The sequence below is a fragment of the Apis florea genome, unplaced genomic scaffold (genome assembly GCF_048593485.1).
Source record: "Apis florea isolate Af1SG1 unplaced genomic scaffold, ASM4859348v1 contig_2153_pilon, whole genome shotgun sequence".
Lineage (NCBI taxonomy): Eukaryota > Metazoa > Arthropoda > Insecta > Hymenoptera > Apidae > Apis > Apis florea.
The window spans coordinates 93,102-113,999 of record NW_028256536.1 but is presented as its reverse complement, the minus strand read 5'-3'; the positions used below and the strand labels follow the sequence as shown (position 1 = coordinate 113,999).

The 20,898-nt window shown below is 39.8% G+C and overlaps 1 protein-coding gene across 2 annotated transcripts in view; it reads right to left on the bottom strand.

The window, feature by feature from the left end:
• Nucleotides 1-20,898, bottom strand: part of LOC100866886 (disintegrin and metalloproteinase domain-containing protein 10) — a 133,718-nt gene that overhangs the window by 100,667 nt on the left and 12,153 nt on the right. For both annotated transcript variants that reach the window (XM_086915607.1, XM_086915610.1), the window contains exon 2: nucleotides 10,286-10,442. In XM_086915607.1, the coding sequence (XP_086771733.1) occupies nucleotides 10,286-10,442 (157 nt within the window). The remainder of the gene's footprint in view (nucleotides 1-10,285; nucleotides 10,443-20,898) is intronic.

Genomic DNA, 20,898 nt, shown 5'->3' with positions numbered 1-20,898 from the left:
GGATAGATAGATATATGTTCTCGCGATATATCTGTGTAACAAACGTTTGCCGATGCACGATGCTTTCACGAAATCGCGTTATTGTAAATGTAATTCAAGCCGATTTATTACATTTGAAGCAACGCCGCGCCACACCGCTAATATCGGTTTTGAACGAAATAAAACGTGGAATCCAATATAAGGGATAAAAAATTTTCTAAACATTTGCACCAATCCATCTAATTCGATCCATTCGCTACTTCCAATACGAGAATCGTCTACAAATCTTCTTTTCTCGTTCACGATGTATATCCCTTTCGTTTCGTTGTGCTTGCGAGATCCATTTTCACAATCTCAATATTAAAGACGTAATTATCATTAACGTTATCGTTATTTAATCGCAATATTTACTCGATAAAGATGAAAGATGCAAACAGAGCGATAGTTCCGCCATTAACCAAACTTGCCAGGTGTGTCGCATAATAATCTCGACACGGGCCACACATTGTAACCGGTCCCTTACGTGTTCCAGATAGTCGCGCGCACGATTTGTACACGGAACCGTGTACAACAATCGATAATCCGATCCTGGAAGGGGTGGATGTTTTCACCTAATTATCGTCTCTAAGCGCAACGATACGGCGGTGGTCTCTTTTCACGGTTAATGCCCTCTCCCCCTCCCCTGATTTCGATCATTCATCGCGGAGAAAGCTGTTCCAGCGTTTGCGCATCGCGATAATGTAACTAATGAGACATTGAAAGCAACGCGCTGCACGATTAATTCGCCGCTGATGAAGTGGTTATCCAACTGTTTCGCCAACTGCTCTCAACTGAAACAGGATCGATATATATATATGTATATATTCTTTTCCTCTTATTTCTCGTCGAACAGAATCGCAACAACCATCGACTTTTAACCAAGGATGGCCAATTCCTGATCCGATCCCTTCTCTCCATCGTTTTGAGATCGTTCCGAGAGAGAGACAAGTTCTTGTTCCTTCGAAAAGTTCCTCTTCGATCAAGGAGAGGAATATTGGATGCAAACGACACGAGAGTTCGTCTTTCGTCGATTCATTATGTCAATTGTCAATTGTTTCGAAAATAATAAACGGCCAATACGAGCGGCCATCGCACTTTTAACAATTAATTTCGCCAATATCAGAGAGAGAGAGGGGGGGGAGAGGAAGTAATGCATCGAAATTGGTAATGTTCTCCCCCTCCCTCAGGCTATACTACAGGGAGCATTAATTAAATTACAGCTGCGCGTGAATTACCATATCGTTACACCAATAATCATTTTACACCGTGTAAACGCGTGATTTAGATGTGCAGCAGTCTTGTTGGCTTATTAGAGATACGTTTATTTTTCTTTCTTTTTCTCTCTCTCTCATCGATCGACGACGACGATAAATACGTATTATTCTTATTTCTTGTTCGCGTGTGTGAAAAAATCATACGTATTTATACGAAATGATTGAGCGGCAAACATTTAACACGGCCAAACGTGCAAACGGGCAACACATATAAATGCGCATTATGCGAAAGTAATTACGGAATTGGTAGGTTGAAAATTTACATTTCAGGATACCGACGAATTCGAACGGCCGGGATTTAATGAATTTCCATAATGGACCGGGCAGGGATTCGCGGAGGTTCGCGCTTTAACACGATGGAAAAACTGTTTAAAACACCTACACCACGCTGTGTTTCTTCAAGAAATACCGCTTACCTTTTCGAAGCCCCCGTTAGTAAAATATTTCTCTCTACCTTTTAAACCGATTAAATAATACCGATTTATCGAATAATCCGTGTTGCGTCCAATTAAAAAGGGCTGGCTTATAGGAATAACATTCTCGATCGAAGGTTATAAAAATATATATACGCTTTTTTTATTATCCAAATGTTTGGATAATTGGAACATTACGCGAGAATCTAAAGCGAGAGGATTGGAAAAGTAGGAAATTTTTTTTTCAATCCTCACTCGCGCGTTAGAAAATACATACATGTATTCACGTAGATTATTTTCTAGTTTCTCCTAGTTTCGCAGCACAGTGGAGTGACAGAATACATACAGAAACGTGAGACAGCCACGTAGAATCTCCACGTGTGTGTAGAAAAATATGCAGGTAAAATAAGAAGTCATTCTCGGATAAGTAGAATAAGACGATCGTGTTCGGATATGTGAAGCGAGGATATCTGCCAAGCTGCAAAAGTAAATGGTTATAATCAGAAAATAGTGTAACAACTGTGCAATGAATATTTTCCATTTCGTGCGTTTCGTTTATTTTAATAATTCGAAGTTTTAAATTTTATTTAATTATGAAATGAAGGAAGGAATAATACGGCTCTTTTTCCCATTCCCACCTGTATATATCCCGGCCGTCCATATTAACGGAACTCGTTAGCTAACAATTCTAGTTGAAACGAGTCGGATAGTTGGCTACATTCGCGCAAAAGTGTCGAGCATGAAACAAATATCGTCAAAGTAATTAGAGGCGGTCGTTGATCAGCCGAATACCTTTTTTTTATCAAAAAGTTTTATCATCCTCAACCGATTTAAACTTTTTATCTTATTATTATCAATGAAAACTGCAAACGCTTCGCTTCATTTCGAAATCAATTGTCAACGTTCTCGGTCGAAAAGTAGGAAGGAAAATGTAATTGGTAAGAATCGTGGAAGAAAGATGACAAGAGAATGAATAACAAATGATGTTCTCACAACTCGTGTAAACAATTCACCGATAACATGTTGTGAGACGCGCGATAAGCGTTATCTGTCGAAAAACACGTGTCGTTGGAAGAGATTTAACGATACGTGGTATTTCGACCTGTCGATCTGGAATCCATTTTTCACGCTTCTTTTGAATTACAGTTTCTACAGAGCCCTTGAGGTAGCAAGAATTCTCCAACTCGCGCAAACTGGCTGTAATAATTCGTCCAAAAAACAATTCCAATCGCGTGGAAAAATTTAGAAAACTTCTGCAACGACCGGAAAGAAAGAAGTTTTCTATTCCAAAGATGTAATCGAGAGGAGGGAAGGGCACGAAGATTAGATTTTGAACTCTTGATGTATCGATGACGAACAATAAGAAGAAGACAACGATAATTAAATCGGCAATCGAATTGTTAAAAATTTATCTTTCGAATCGGAAGTATCGGAAAAATTGAAGCGAAACCGATCCGTGTCTTGCAGCAATTCGAGACAGAATGAAGAAAGTCGGGATACGTTCGATCGCCGACTTTGTGTGTTCTTGAAACTCGCGCGAGTTTTGAAGGAATCGAAATTGCAAATCTTCGAGAAACTTTAAAATGATCCTACCCGGCGAGCTGTGACGACAATGTGACACAAGTAATTACTTGGGATAAAATAAGAAACGAATACGTCCAGCAACGTAAGAGGAAGCAAATAAAAATATCGTTTACACAATTTATTTTGGCTCGAGTGAAAATTTATTTTATTTGCCTTGATCCGAAGATTAAAAATGATATCCTTTATTTGGTCTAATAAATTTAAAATTAAACTCAAACCCCGTCTTGATTGCATTTATCATTGGATTATGCAATCATCTTACGCAAATGTAAATCGTAAGGAAGCCGTGTACACGAACAAGTTCGTTTTCTCGAAACCATAAGAGAACGTTTGCTGCTCGTTTGTGACGCGCAGCTGAACGAGCAATGACACTTGATACATAAATCCTTACGTTTCACGAGCTTTATACAAACTCGCGAAATCGATACGGGGATAAAAATCCTTCGACCCCTTTTCACCTCGATCCACCATATCACAATTCAGAAAAATAAGTCATACGTTTATCCTTAAACCTCAATCAACACAATACGTACTCCACCTTTTCCCTTTAATTTTCGAAAAATGCGAGAAAAATTGTCGAAAAACGAATTCTTTCTACTTGTTGCTCGTAATACCCCCCTTTAAAACCAGCCGCGTGTCCGAAGGCAACTGTCGATCACCTTAAATCGGCGTCCCGTGTTTCAATAGCCGTGCCTTTTCGGTGTATGCCTTATCGAGTGGAATAGAATGGAGAATTTCCATGGCTGGAGACCCTCCCTCGTCCAGCAAGCCCTAGGTTCAATGGGCTCGTGGTACGGTAATAGCGGCGGTCGATGCGCATTATTCACATGTGTCGAATACAATGTGGGGGCGGGTTCCGCGAAGAAGGTTGGCTGGCGGGACACCGGTCGACTATGCAAACGACATTCGCGTTATAGACGGGAGGGGGGGCAACTATTCCAAAGTTTGGATACGGGGCGCGTATCTGCGCGACATTACTCGCCAGATAGCAATATCGCGTGCAGATTTGCATCGGACGTGCCGTGACGTTGCCAGCCCCAACGAAATGTGTATAATATACGTACGTACGAGTGTGTGTGCGCGCGCGCAAGTGTTTTCGAGGAGAGTAGAAATGGATCGTGGAGACGAGACGTTTCTAATTATGATACGGCGAGTGTCCCAGAGTACAGAGTGGAATAGTTTATGGCATTTCTCGATAATTAGCGTTGCTAATTGATTAAAAATTTTAGGAATGGTGATTTTTTTTTCAATTCAAATCATCCGAATGGTGTACAAGTGAATTCCAGACTTTCGAATAAATTCTTCAAGATTTGATCTTGGCATCGGTTGATTGAAGATTGGCTGGCTACGAAAGTGTTGAGAAAGGGATCGTTTTGACGGAGGAGGAATGTTCGATGTTCAGTCGAATCGATCAGGGTTTACTTGAATTTTGAGGGCCCTGTGGCGTACATACCAAATTGTCTAATAATTCCATCGGCTATTGATTATCAATTAATTTAACTTTAAATGCTGACCGGGTAATTAATCCCCCGTCGTTCGATATTTATGCAAAATTGAATTAGAACGGGCGAGCGTTATGAGAATATTAATCGATTTATTCCGCCATCGGATCTGTAATGAAATTTTCCAATCCATTTCGATTAGTATAGAACATTGATTATCCCGACCAATTAGGAGACAAATCCTTTCGGATAATCGAAGAACCAAATTTGCGAAATTTGTTCGTTAAAAGAATCGAAAGAAATTGTAAAATTTTCGGAATATATTTGAATACACGTCCATCTTGAATTTCGAACAATTCTGCCATTCTGGATTAATCGAAACGCTATATTTGACAATGGTGTCAACAAATAAATAATAATAAAAAATTTCTCTCGTTCGATAAATAAGATTTATCATAATCAAAGCCTTAATCGGATGATGCTATATTGATAAAATTAATGTCTCTATTTCTATACGGAGAACCTTCCTCTCCTCCCCACCCCCCATCCCTATAATTTGATATTTAAAGGTGGGCACATAAAATTCGCTTTATACTTAATAGGGAATTGCGATAATGCGCTCTCAACTATATAGAGATCCCCGTTTCACGTGTTATTAAGCTACACGTGTAATTAACTGTGCTTTTATAGCAATAACTTAGTATAATAATAATGGGTTCTAAAAACGGTTATTTATAAATACACGCATCGTTGTATATTTAATATAAATATCCCAATTCTTCGATCTCCAAGCGACGACACGACGACTTGCTTTAATTTCAATTCTTCAATCCTTTCCTCCTCCCACAAATCGTACCAGCAACTAGCTTTCAACCGGCACACCGGTTCAAATCAAAACGTTGCTTCGTTGCTCCAAACGTCCAAAACGTTAACCGTTTCGAAACAACTGGAAACAAGGGTTGGAATATTTATGGAAATTCACGGTTGCTGAATCGAAAATTATTGTCGAGGCTGCTCGCGTTATTGCTCAATTTACGGCGGGGGAGGGGGGGCGGGCTCGCCTCCTCCTCGAAAGGACGATTAATCAGGAGCGATGTGTGAGTGATGCGTGTACCATTGAGAAATGGGATTAGTTGCAACACGCTCCACCCGCGACAACCTCGTTTACCTCGTAATTCGTACATTCGAGGGGGAAAACGCGAGAAGTAAAAGCTATTTCTTGCCCCCTCCTCGCTGCTTTATGCTATCGTCCTTGGAACGTTCTTCCCTCGCTGATTAATACCGCTGGATCTATCCACTTCCGCAGTGGTCACTATAATAACTAAAGTTAATTATTTTCACGTCATGCGTCACGTTAATTGCAATGTAATTATAAGTTTTTTTTCACTTTCAAAATTCGTAAATTTGTCAATGCAATTTCCATTTTCGCATTTCTGAAAAATCTACTCGAAAGAACGGAATAAGCATATTCAATTTTAAGTGAACGTGAGAGAAAATCATTTTACATTTCTTGATTTCAATTTAACGTTTCTTATTCGAGACGCGATTTCTCCTTCCGGGAAATAGTGGCAACGACGAGTGTGTAATGTTAAGAGAAGCTCGACGAAAGCGCAAAGGGGGGACGACAAAACTTAATGGAATATCTTATCGGTGGTAAAAGGTAGGTTTCGATAAACAGGGGTTTAATAAGCAAGAGATTGTTTCTCTTCTCGTGATACGGAAACACGCTCGCCTCGCCTCGACGGAATCGATTTCGAATTGATTCCGAGCGAAACACGCTCTCCGGGGTGGCCTTCCACCGTTCGCCACGTCCGAAATTTCTACAATTAGACGACGCGATTGGCTCGAGCGCGATAAGTATCCGGTATTAAGGTTAATTGGAAGCGTATCGGGCCGCTGGTTTACTCGCAACAGTATGTACGATTATCACTCATTAACGAACCCTCCAATTAAGCCTGGACAAGTGGGGGACAAAAGAAACGAAATTTCAGACTACGTGGCTGATTTTAATTGCATCCCTTTATCTCTCGGTTCGAAGGGGGTTTAATTCGAAAATAACCATCCTTGTCGCGATATCCCATTGTCCAAACGATAACAATCGCTCTTAACTACCCGTTTGTAGTTAGCAGGGTGAACCGTGTGTTTCATCCTTTTTCGAACAACTCGGCGATCTCCTCGATAATCCTCCCCCTTCTTTGTTGTATATCCTCCTCTTGATTATACCGCATCGTGGATGGAATACCGAATTCTTTCGATGGTGGTTGAAATTGTACAAATATATGTTTTGTTTGTAAATCGACACGATTTTATAATAATAATATGTCGGAAACTTTTGATCGTGATTGAATCGTTCTCCAATTAGAAATTGGAAAAAAAAAGGGGGATAATAAATTTTTCGCAAGTGGACGAGAGTGTCTTTCACGTTTCCTTAAAACGAATCATTCTTCTGAACCCAGCCCAGTTGAACGGGAGATAATAAAAGCGCGCGCTTATTCGATATACTCTCGCTTGATTGGAAAGCAAGATTCGTGTTCGACTATCTTTGAAATATACGAGCATCGATACGACATCTAACCTCGTACCATCCTCGAATTTATCCTCTGCTTAGCTTTATCGAAACGCCGCAAGAATTTCAGAATTTGTTTTCTCTCCAGTTTCATACTCCCCCTTCGTAAAACAACCGCTCCATAACCGAATCAAGCAATAGAAACCAAGTTTTATAGAACGAAAACTTTCCCCCAACCACGTCCACTAAACATCCACCGAATCGTGATCTTATTCAAATAAAACGGAAACGAAACTTCTTCAAATACGATCCCTCGTGTCCTCCTAATTTATCGGGTCGTCAAGCGATGCAACTTGTAAATTTCTTCGAAATCGATAAAGCCACCCCCTTATCCGAAACACGCATTTATAAATTTCGCCGCCACTATTTTTCCCTCCCCATCCTCGTATTTCGAGGAAAATTTAATGCCGCGGGGATGGCGTGGAGCTGGCCAGGATGGGGAATTCGCAGCCACCTTGCACGCGATTTCACCGAGGTCGGATCAAAAGGGGGCGATATATATCTCGTGGCGAATGCTCTTCTTAACGGAGGAAGAAGAGGAGGAACGAAGGAAGATGGAGGCCGATTCCCCCGCGGTTGATCTCGGTGGTTTGTTCGACATTGAGCTGAGCATGAATCGGCGAAGGGTTCGCTCTTCTATTGTACGTATTTGAGAAGGAAGAAGCGACGAAATTGCGTTTAAAAAGTCAAAAGCGAGGGAATTGGTCAGAGTGGGAGGGGGTGTGGTATGACACGACAGGTTGGCAACGAATTTCTCGCCGAATTGCGTAATAATTTTTCCCTTCCGTGAGAATAAAATTTATTTGGACGGGGAACGAGCGATGAATAAAATTCATTTCCAGATGAAACTTGATCCTCGAAACTAATTTTTCAGGCCGAAAGTTAATTCCACTTGCGCTCGAAGAACGGATTCGTCGCCAAGACACTTTTCGAGCAGGGTGGAAAAAATAATACGGCGGATGAAGGATGGATTGTTCGAATGAACATGAAGGATGGCGGAGAAAGATGGTTGGACGAGGCAAGGAAACCACTCTCTTCCGGGAGGAAGATTGAGGAGACGAGGAATCGAAGGAGCAGTGATGGCGGAACAGAGGTCTCTCGTGAGGCGGAGATTTAGAGGCACTTGACGTGGTTGCGTCGGTTGCAAGCATACGGCCACCGTGTCGAGTCAATGTCGCACAAGGCTGACGATCGCGTGTATTCGGATAATGCGCAACGGGGATAATCGTGCATCCATTACTACGATCCGTACAACTCGTTCGAGGGATTATCTCGTCATAACGTATCTCGTATCGATTTTCCATCGTTACCACGGCTCTTGACGTTATAATTCCCTTAATTGGTAAATCATGTAAATTTATTCCGTTTATTCTTTTTTATACGGCTATTTATATACTCCCTCCCCTGATCAATTACAGTATCCCCCTTGTTGCAGGGATTTAGATGGATGATCGAATATATTGTTATACTTTGCGTTAATTTATGTATCGTTATTATATATTTTAACTAGGATCATCTCGGAGCTATTAAAATAAAACGATGATTCGAAATTTCTTTTATACAACGCAACAAGGGCTTTTGAACAATTCGGTATCTCGCTCGATGTTTCATTTAGCCGAGATACTTCTCCAAGAATGTTCATTTCTATTGCTGACGCGTTGAATTACGCGTAAATTTGCACGCTCGAAATATATAATGAAACTGGCTGGTTGGTAAGAAAATTCGACTTCTTTGGTTCAATTATATATAGTCGTGGAAAGTTGTGTTCACCCTCGAGAACGTTTCGCGTGCATAATATAATTACCCCTTTGCATCGTGAGCCAACGCGATTTTCCTTTGCGTTATTTCGAAGGGAAAATCATCGTCAATATGGCGTGTCGAAAATTGCCAAACTTTTCAATTCGTTTTCAGCAAAGGTAAACGAATTCGAGTATTTTCTTATTCTCATTTTTCGTACGAACGTATTTCGAAATCTGGAAATTTAGAAATTTGAAAAAATTAAAATTTATCGTAATCAAAGGAAAATCTTACCCTTTTATAACGTGTTTTTAATCGATTTCTTTGATTGCAAGTTGTCAAGTAATATCGAAAAGTATCTGAAAAAAAATATTATACGCTCTCGCCGATATAATTTCCGAATAATTTTCTGAATTTCTGGGACGAGAGAGAGAACTTGCGTTGGTCGATAATAAATTAGATATATTTACGTGTGATCAACGAATTTTCGAGAAAAAAAAATGGCAAAATTTTCGTTGCATTTTCAAAAATGAAAAAACTTTCTGCTGATCGCGCGCTCGTATCGGATTGGAAATTAACAAATTTTACGAGTAATTTGTCGAGTTTTCAAATATAATTTTCTCGAGAGTGAAGCCTCAAAAAAAAAAAAAAAAAAAAAAAAAAATCCCGTCCCATATTCCATATGCAAATTCACCAACACTGGTCCTGTGTGTATCGAATCATATTTTTTCTGGATTTCTGAAATCTTCATAAAATTCCAACGTATAAGAATAATAATTCACCGAAATTAATATTATTCATATTCCGATAATTCGATACAAAAAACCCTAATCGAATAATGAAAAGAGCAATTATCTATCGGTCGCACAGATATATAATTTTCATCTCGACGACTCGAAAAAATTTGACGAAAACATCCTTTTTATTTAAAATCCCCGTTCGTTCGTCGAGCTGATCGCGCACCACAACGCGATCATTTATACATCACGGCCAATGTTTGTCTGTCGACGTCGAGCCGAAATGAAAATTTATAAACCCCCTCCCCCTCCTCCCCGCGCTACCGCCGTTAAAATGGCCGCTCATCCATAGATTATTCCGCCTTTGACAGCCGCGAGAAACTGGAATTTTCCTCCGATAAAGCTCTCTCACCCTCCTCCCCGCCCCACTGTTGACCGCGTTACCGCCTCGATTTCTTTCTCCCTCGAAGCGAAAGCGTGGTGGAGCGAGTGGATGCTTTCTTTTTCGACCAACCTGTCGAGAGCGTGAAGACGTAGATTCAGCGTCGCGTCTCCCGGATAGCCGGAGCTCGAAGAAGCGTCACGACGAGTTCTGCTCCGATGCTCCTTCAGGGCCGCGGTGTCGTACCAGACGGCCGTGTAGTATCTGATGTACGATCCCTGAGTGATCGCTGAAACGAGACAAGCCAATTTCCAATTATATGTGAAATCGTTTAATTATTTGCGTTTGTATTTAAGAAGAAATTACGAATCAAGCGAGAAGAGTGTATATGTACGAAGGTTTAATGAAATTGGAATATATAATTCGAATCCGAACCATGCGTGCGTCTTGATACAATTTCTACGAATTTGACAGTTGGACAGCCAATATGTATAGCCCAACTAAATTTTATTTTAAAATATAGAAAATAAAAGTATTAAAAAATATTTTCTCGTTTATCGTTCTGTTTACGTTCTGTTCGAAAGAAAGTTGACGGTTTGAAATGATTAAAATGATGTCGGAGGAAAATGAAGAAAAGGTAGATCGATCGATTGAAAATGATCAAAATTCCTTTCCCTTAACGATAACGATTTTGTTATTAAATCCTCTACCTTTTTCTCCCCTTCTCTTTTAATTAATTCGTCGTTGCATACCTCAACACGTCACCGGTCAAAGATACCGCAATTACTTGACGCGTTATACGTGTACTAATGAATTTCCCGTTAATTCTATTATAACCAACTCAAAATTAATTCCGAAAATTTATTAATTTCCCTCTAACGAAACTCCACTTCGATTCTTTTCTCGCTACAACAACTCGTATAAAGCATATTCCCCCTTACTCCATCACCAATAATCGAACGATCCGAGGAAGAGAAGAAAATTCTCGATCCCGAATCAACGATAGTCCGAAAGATAAGCGAAAGAAGGGGGGCACGAAATTTTCACAAGAGTCGCGAAACGCGATCCCCGTTCGTTTGAAATATCGAGGGATCTAAATGCAAATTGTTTCCGTGGCAATACATTTTCCCGATTCGCCTATCTTCACGTTTCATGCACTTCAAGTCGGCATTTATCTATTTACCGCACGCAACCACTCTCCCTCCAGATATTATCGTTCCAGCTTCGTAATAAGCGCGTCGTGGGCGGTCGAAAGCTCGAGGACGAAACTTATTTCTCAGCGATACGAAGATTCTCGAGGAAAGTTGGGGCACGATCGATCGAATTCTTGCGCCCTGTTAATTCAATATCGGCAGCTGTTGCATACTTATCGATACGTGGCAATTATTAATTTCTCGAAAATGGCGTGAAGCGAATCGATATCAGGCCACCGCCTCGTTCGTTTCAACTGCCTTAGAATCGCGTACCTTAATAAATCGGCGTTTCGCTCGAGATTTTCCGTTATTTAGCCAGCTTTGCTGGCTAATATTTGTAATTAATTTTTAATTTTCTTAATCGTTATATGTATTAGCAAGATTTCGAGAACTTGGAACGAAGCGGTTAATTGTCACTCGTCTCGTATCGATATTCGATCTTTAAATATTTTGAACTGCAAATTTCCTCCTCTTCCTCCTCCCAAGCTTCTTAGAAACGAGAGTTCGAAATTACGGCGGATCAGCCTCGATTGGCTGTTCTCCGCCACTTAGGAGAGTCGAGCTTTCGCTGCCAATTTGTGCCTCGCCTCGTATCGAAATCCTGCGATAACGATGCAATTTCTCGCGCTTTGTCTCGCGGCAAACAACTCGTTTAAAAGGCATCTCGAGATATACACTTGAAAATCGTGGAAACACGATAATACACCAATTGTGCTACGCAATCGCAATCGATGTAATGATCTGTTCGAACGAAAGAATAATCCTTTCATCTCGCATAACATAAATTCATCTTAATCGAAACGAGCCGGCCGACCGTTGTCATTTTTTCCATCCGGACCGGATAACCGCGTCGCTCGATGGCCCGCGTGATATCCCGGATAAATCTGTCGGCAACCGATCGTGGACACGGTTCGAAAATTCGCCAAAGTGCCGATTTTTTCCTCTCTTTTCTCTCTCTCCCATACCAACCACCTGTCATAATTGCGCCGCGCCGATTGACGCGCGCAAAATCGGTTGGGGAACGCAGCGTTCGAATCGTTGATGGGATTGGAGGGGCTCGATTTCGCGTGCAATAACGGTTACGGTTACGATAATGGGGGGCGATAACGAGGGCGGGAATAGCGACAGCTCTATTTTTGCCGAGCTCGCGACGCAATATCGGCTGATGATTACGCCACTTAGGGCGGATTTTCAACGAAAATCTCTAATTAAATTGAATTCTCGCGAGTTTGTCGAGATACGATTCGAAGGATCGATTAATTGTTAGGGTTAAGCATTATCCCTCTCCTTTCCTGGTAATTTTCCCGCAAATATCGAAAAGATCGTGCAAAGTATGGCTTCAACGAGTACAATTACCATCCCTTTATGCTTTTGTCAAGTTGGTGAAAATTTAACGGTTTATCGCTCAAAGGGGAAGGGAGATCTTGGGTGGAGAGCAGGCTATTTAACAGGTCGGCCTGCGTGTAAACTGCTTTCAGCAGAAGCTTTAAACTTGTCTCTTTGTCTTACAACCCGAAACTGTCTCGAACTTCCATCCTCTTTCCTTTCAAACCCAATTACATCGCTCGGCGAGAGTTGGGCCTCGAAACTCCGATAAAAGAGGACGAGAACAGGGTTTGATGATGAAAACAACCAAACCTGGCAACCGTGTCCTCCCGTGTGTCGTGGCAACAACAAGAAAGTAAGAAAAAGAAGACGCGAAATCGTTGAAAGCGAGCTTTATCTCGCTTTATGAATCGTTTCGATTTCCACGATCGCGGATGAAATCCGTACGACACCGTAAATTACTTTTCCGACGGGGTAATATCGAATCTCGCCACCGTTCCATTCCGCCCAACAATCAAACGCTCCGCAGAGACGTTTGCCGCCTTTCCTCGGGTTTAAACTCTTCGACCTTTCGACACCTTTCGTATAGATAGATTCTGGATAAAGATCGGTGTTACGTCATAAGCGAACGAAAGAGCTTCGATCCCCTTTTGATTGGATCACGAATGATTCCAACGAATGAACCCAATAACGAAATGTCTTATATTCCGTGGAAATATTTTTTAGATACGTCGAGCATCTTGGAAAATGATCACAAGTATCATCGTTTTTATTAAGAATAAAACGGTTGGTGTACGAAGAAGGTGTGGAGAGAAGGAAAGTAAAACTTTCGTCGTACTCGATCAAACTAACGCATCGTGGAAACTGGAGCTGATCTTTCTTGAGAGAAATCGATCATTCCGGGAATGGTAGTTTTGGTGGTTCGTGATCACTATGCGGAGAGACGTGTACAAATAAGTAGCCTCGGGTACAAGCATGACAAATAGGGGTGGAAATTCGTGTATGGAAACTAAGACGGGTTTGTGCAATTTTCAGGAAAGGGGGGGGGAGGAGGAGGATAACTGCAATCGAAACTCGAGCATTGCGACGATATATTTGGTCGACAGTTTTCCCCTTCCCCCTCCCCTCTCTTTCTCTCTCTCTCTCTTTCTGACGGAAACGGTAGTTTTCCAACTACCGGCCACGATTGTCAACGCGCTCGAAATTCTTCGAGTTTGATTCCGCAGCGTGATATCCTAATTTTCATCCAATTTCAAAGGAGAATTGAAAACGAGTGTGCGCAAAACGAGAGACGAGAAAGTATTCGACGATAATGATAGCTTTGCTGGAACGTTGAATTAAAACGTTGAGAAGGGGAGGGGGGAGGGGAAAGATTTTAGAGATTCTTTTTTTCCTCCGTTCTTCGTTGGATTTATCCTCGTTATCCGTAGACGTATCACACCGAGCGATTCTCGATCGAGCTGACAGTTTGGAAGGGGATAAGCTGGTAACAACGGCTAAAAGAGAGCCAAAGGGCAATGGGATCCTGATCCAGCATCGCTGTGTGTTTTATAGACTTTGGATTAACACCGAACTAAATGGATAAAAAGCATTCCAGTTTATTTTTCTTCCTTTTCCCTCTCTCTCTCTCTCTCTCTCTCTCTCTCTCTCTCTCTCTCTCTCCTTCTGCACTTGGAGCAACCGGATCGGGACGAGAATTTCACACGTGTGAAACTGTTGATCGGATCTTCGGTGACCGATAAAATATTTAACGAAGAATCGAGTTTATATATTTATAGGTGGAGTGGAGAACAAGCCTGAAATAGATTGATCATTTATTAACCGGCGATAATACACGTTCGAAATAAATCGTATCCTCCTCGAGCTATCATAATACGCGCCTATTCTTCTCGATTAATTTTCCTCGAATTGAATTGTATACTTGGATTTCTTCGCGTCGACTCGAATGTACAAATGTGCCAATTACGTGATTATTACGATGCGATTTGAATTGGAAATTGAGTTAGAAATTGTTGAGAAATAGCGGAGACGCGTTTAAATATTGTTTACCAACCCATCCTTTGCACGCTTTACACTACGCTTTACAACGTGAAAGTTAAACTTTGTTCCTGGAAACTTATTGTCGTATAATAAAAACGACGGTTTCGTTGAAAAAAATTAGTACAATTTTCGAAATATTAATTGTACAACTACGAAATCATTGTTTCCTCTCACCTTGAACGTGTTCTTCGAACAATGATTCTGAACATTCAAAAAAGGAAGAAAAAAAAAAAAAAAACACCGTATTTAAAATTCTTCGCAGCCAGATAAAACTTGAATAATTGAATAAATTAAAGGAATTGCGAGCAATCGCAAAAACTAATTTCAAGTGTTTCGAAGGCAGCATCAATATTTGACGAGCAAGTTTTGCGGCGAACGGTAAGAAAGGCCGGGGTTAAAAGATGGCGCCACAAAAGTCGGTCTGGCGACGAATTAAATAATCATGGGAACCGGCCCATTCAACGCTCTTTTTAATCCCTCTTCCAAGATGGATTTACAATCGTGCCGACTACCTTTCCTTTCATCTCCAACAGTTCAACCCCCGATTTCCACTCAGTTTTCCACTCGATATTTTCTACATCCAAGAAGCCGAGCTATATATTATAATATTTTCGACGAACAATATCTTGAAAAATATGGGAACTGTCTCTGAGGAGTATCTAGCAATTAATTTTCATTTTGGACCAGCGTGAAAGACGTCAGAACTAACGAGCTCGTGTGTCAAGATATTCCGCTTGAAACGAATGGATATATATCGTTCTTTGTTATTCTTCTGTTATCGATATTCTCCATGGTGTAATTAAATTTTTCTTTCATTTAACTTGTAACTTGTGAGACAATAAATCGATAGACTCTTCGCTTCTTTTTTTTGAGTAAATATTGTGTAAAGTAAATATAAATGGATTTTTAATTTAGGAGAATATTCACACTTATTGCCATGAAATTATTTATTGTATAAAATAAAATGATCTATTTAATTTATCTAGTCTAACTTAATTAAAACATACGTTTCGAAGAAAGAATCAATTTAATAAAATCGTGATAAACAGTTGTAACCAATTCAAATCTTTTCCATCAAATTTTCACGCGTATTCAAAAGAAAAATTTCAAAGAAAAATTATTATTCACCTTTTTATATTTATCCTTGATAGCATAAAAATTCAAATTCGAGAGAATTATCGCACTGGAAGCGGATTGATTTAATTTAATTCGAATATTATAAATCGATTCTTCCTTCTTCTTCCCTTCATTAGATACAATTTTACATGCTTACTAATCCATACATCCAGTTATTATTTCCAGCTATTTGTTGAACCAATTAAGACAAGTTTACGCTTCCCAGTTTACGTTGCGTGCATTGTATTTCATTCAACGGCGCAATTACTTTCCCCCGATATCTTTACGTTTACGACGTATTAAAGTACGCAAACAACAAATTCTTGGCCGAGATATGCAAGCACAACTTCTCACGAAATACACTCGCCAACCACTTTATAACGTCTACCGCGTATTAATCCCGTGTTTAATTCCCGCGACTTTGTATAACGTATCAATTCAATTTGCGGTATCAATTACATTTGATAAGGCCGACGTTTCCACGATACTCGAGAAACACGAGAATTACAGGAATTTTTCTCAAACAGTGTTACGATTTTGAAAATTGCACTAATGTAATTATTTCTACATTGAATTACGATTTAAATGTATGTATTGATTGTTACGTGATAAATTATTCGAAAAAAAATATAATTGAATAATAATATTGAGAGAGAGAGAGAAAGCTATTACGTGCATATTTAAAGTTATTACATCGCTATCAAACTTTATGACTCTTCCTAAAATATGCATACAATGGATTCTTCGGTATTTACCTTTTTTCTCTTTCTAAGAAATATTTCTACTCTGTCCTGTACAAAGAAAAGACTATCTCAAAGTGGTAATAATAACAAACTCAACAAGAAAGCCATCGTTTCGCGTGTTTGAAAAGGAAAAAGTGAAACTTTGATATGAATTTTGTATTGTTTGTATATGCTTGTACGCTTGTAATTATAACATTTATCATAAAAATGCCAAGGCGTTTCAAAATTGGGGAGTGATTAGTGTGCGACGAACAAGAAATTTCCCTGACTGAAAACAATATGGAGAAACAGACGAAGAGCTTTTTTTTTAACTATAATTGAAATTATATAAAAATAAATTTGGACGAAATTTTACGACGAAATTGTATCATAAAAACGATTAACTTTTTTAAGCATTTTGGTCATTTTGGAGCATAAGTATACAAGAACTGTCGATAGATTTAGTGTTAAGACGCGACTATAAAAGTGAAATTACCATAATTTGAAACGTGTCTATTTCTTAAAGCAAAGTACGAATCACTTGTTTCCTCAAATATCCATCCATTTATACACGTATAAATCGATACGACATCACAAACAGGTCTTCTGCCAGGCGAAAGAAGCGAAGAGAGAAATTGCGAATGCAACGAAAACTCGTTTCTTCGACAAATCGACAAAACCGAAGAGCAATCTCGCGGCATCGAGATAAATCGATCAATTTTCAATTTTATAATTTCGACGGTCGGATTGTAATTGTAGCCGGTGGTGTTCCGCGACTTGAATCGGGCGCAGTAGAATAACTCGTTAAAGATCAGCCACAACGGAGTTCAACCGTGTGTACATTGGAGGTGTGCCCGGCACACGAAAACGAACATGCGTTTCGACCATCTATATTTTTACATGCTTTGCACGCGCTCGAATTACGAATTTCCCGCAAAATTTCAACCGCATAATTAAAACTCTCGCTTGTCCCCTTTAAGCGTTCGCTAAGCGCGATTCAATTGTCGAATCGATTCAATTTCGAGAAATACGCCAGGAAATATCGCGTAAAACTTACGAAATTAAGTACGAAACGACGAGAAAATTTTCCGCCCTCCTTCCTCCTCCTCCTTTTTTTTTTTTTTTTGGAATTCACTCACAGTATCTTCGAAAAAGTTAGTTGAAAGCAAGATTCGTGAATGGAAATTCGTTGCATATTCTTCTTCTTTTTTTAAACCCAGGCAATCATTTAATTTCGTGACTAAAAATAAAAAGTGTATTAAAAAAAACATTGAAATTAATTTTGAAAATCTACAGATTGTACAATTTCTCGATCGCAATCAAATATCAAAATCATATTATCGTTTTCAACGTGTGAAAAGCAAGAAGTCTGATTCGTCAAATTCAAAATTTCATTTATATTTGAAAAATATACGAAAATAAAGTTTCAAAAAAATTGTATTCCTTTTCTTCCGACTTACTTCATTTCATCGAAGATCCTCATCCTCCTGTCCTGTTGTGCAGGATACGAACAATTCAACGTTCCACGATACCTTTCGACTCGAAAGGTTTACTCTCATAAGGTTTTCTAAAAATCGTTTTTTTAATCGTAACGAGTTCGAAACGGTTCCATCGATATACATATATATATATATATGTATACACATTTTTTGATATCAGCGACAGAAACGAAAACGGCATTTTACGTAACATTAAATGAAACGAGGGCGATAAACGAAGTGGGAGACTATAAAAGTGCTATTTATCACGGCGAAACAAAAGTGATACGGTGAAAATGTCATTTTCAACGCGGCTCGCTTCCGGTGATGCGAAGCAATTAAACTTTAATCGAAGTTCCGAATCGTTCGAGTTGAAATATCGGAAACGTTAAATAAATTTCACATCGGTTAATATCGGGTTTACCTGTGCGGTTTTTCCATTTTCATCTCATGATATGAACATTTTCTAAATCGAAGAAACTCGGTTCCTTGTAATAATAGTTGCGGATAAACGTTCCAATTTTTCAAATTGAATTCTAATCTTTCGAAAGTTATTTTTCTTTAAATTAATACGAGTCGTTGATATTTTCTACTGAATGGAAATACAAATATCCTCGATTCGAAACGAGAATGGTTGTCGCGGGGCGACAATTCTGGTACACGTATATAGATGAATACGTTTAACATGCTAAATGCCATGGAGTCACTGTTAACCGGCACTCGACGTGATTAGTAACAGCAATTCAATTAGGTAATGTTTCGTTTCATCATGAAGCAATGAATATATGGAATCACGGCATCAAAATTAATGATAAAAGTATTTTATCGAGGCAATATAATCTATAAAATTTTCGATATCCTTCTTAAAATGATACGAAGATGATTTTTTTATTTTTTAATAAAATAAGACATTTTACATTATAAAACGTCGGATAAAACGTCGTGCAAAATCTTGGGTAAGAAATTTTTTATCAGTGAAAAATTCAAAAGAAACTTTATATAACTTAGGCGGAAAACTATTTTATATTTTGAATCGTTTCACATTTTCACGTTTCAACGAATTTTGCTAATTGCAAAAGTTGTAAAACTCTTCGCCGACAAATAACGCGACAAAATTTCTTTCCTAAATACCGATTCCTTAAAAGAAAACTGCTGCTCCCTTTTATCTCCACTTTACAAGCAAAGTATATGCATTATTAAACGCAATTTTTAAGAGTACCTACACCCTCCCTTTGAGCAAACACCGAGAGGAGAACAACTCGCAAGATTTATTCCCCTGTTGGGAAATCCTTAGTGTCTCCTAATGGAAAAGTTAGTACCTCCAGTTTGTCAATAAAATATACGGATTCACTTCGATCAAAGAGCACTAACTTTCCATAATTACCCGCCTCGCACGAAACTACTCTCCTCTTCTCTTCTCTGAATAATCCGTGCACAACGGTCTCCCCCCCAGGCAAACGTGAACTCGCCAAGATTATCGACTCTTTTTTTCCCTCCCCTCCCCTCCCCCTCGAAGGAACCAATTGCACGAGAATTTACAAGCAACGCCGCCTGTTGGACCGCTATTACGAAATTTTCGACCACCGTCTCGGCTCTCATCAGTGGTTCTCATCCGTCGAGTTTCAGTTTCGTCGCGAAACTCGAGGATTATTAAAAAAAAAAAGAAAAAGAAAAGAACGATTCGATTCGTGCGTTTGGTCGGAAGAAAAAGGAGAAAGAAGACGATGAATTATCAATTTCGCACTTGCTCGTAACCACGTCACTCGCGAAATGTACGATCATCCTCGGCACGCGCATCGTTGCCAGCAATTTTATTCGGCAACACTGCCACCCATCCCGGTTGTTACCGCCAATTCGCATTATCCAATTTTTCGCGTGTCACGTACCGTGTCCCCGATTCGGCCGGCTCACTTTCTCGTTGCAATTACACGCGGTGGTCCACGCGCTTGTTCTCAACCTCGATGTTTGCGTCGATTCCTCTCCTCTGCCGTCCCTTTTCATTATTCTCGTCTATTCTCGTACCTTCCTGTCCGTATTTTTTCCCTCCTCTTTCTTTCCTCTTCCCTCCACTTGCCGCCTCTACTTGTTCCAACTCTTTGTTTTTTCGAGCTCTTTCTCGCTTTGCGAGATCCCTAATTTTCTCCTCCAACGGCCCCGACTGATCCTTTCTTTTTTTTCCTCCCCCTCCCCTCCTCTCTTTCTCTTGTTTTAATCCTTCGCCTTTTCAGGGTTTCCCTTCCCCCTTTCATCTTTTTTCCTCTCTCTATACCGACTTCATCTCTCCAACGGTCGAAAAATCGTCACTAATTTACGACACGAGTAGCACAGTCTCGTCCCATCCTCTTTTAATAATAATCCCGTCGAGCGAGCTTTTCTCCCCAACCCTTTGCCTCGCGTTTCTCTCATCGATACTCCAATTCCCTTCACTTTTCGCCCAATTCAGACGATTCGTTCCCTTTGTTTCTCGATGAATTTTACGAACGAACGAAGGGATGACGAGGAGGAGGAGACGTCACAATCGCTCTGTTGTCCATCGAGCTCACCTCTTCTCTTCACGTTGGTCACGTATCTATCCCTTACGGGAAACGGGGAAAAATCGTTTTATTTCCTCGATCGAAAGAGTGAAAAAACATCGTTTAAGGAAAATGTGTTCGACTTTTCGTTTGGAGTTTGTCCAAGAAACTCACTTGGTACGGTCCATCTTCCATCTTATTTAATCCAAAGATCTTGCGACTTTATCGCGTGTAAAAGTTCTGCGTGTGTGCGTAGAGCAATGGTAATAATTTCTTTTTCGCGAAATTAACTTTTAAATTATCGCCACGTTTTTAATAACCTTCGTATGTAATGATCGAGCTACGATATAATTTAGC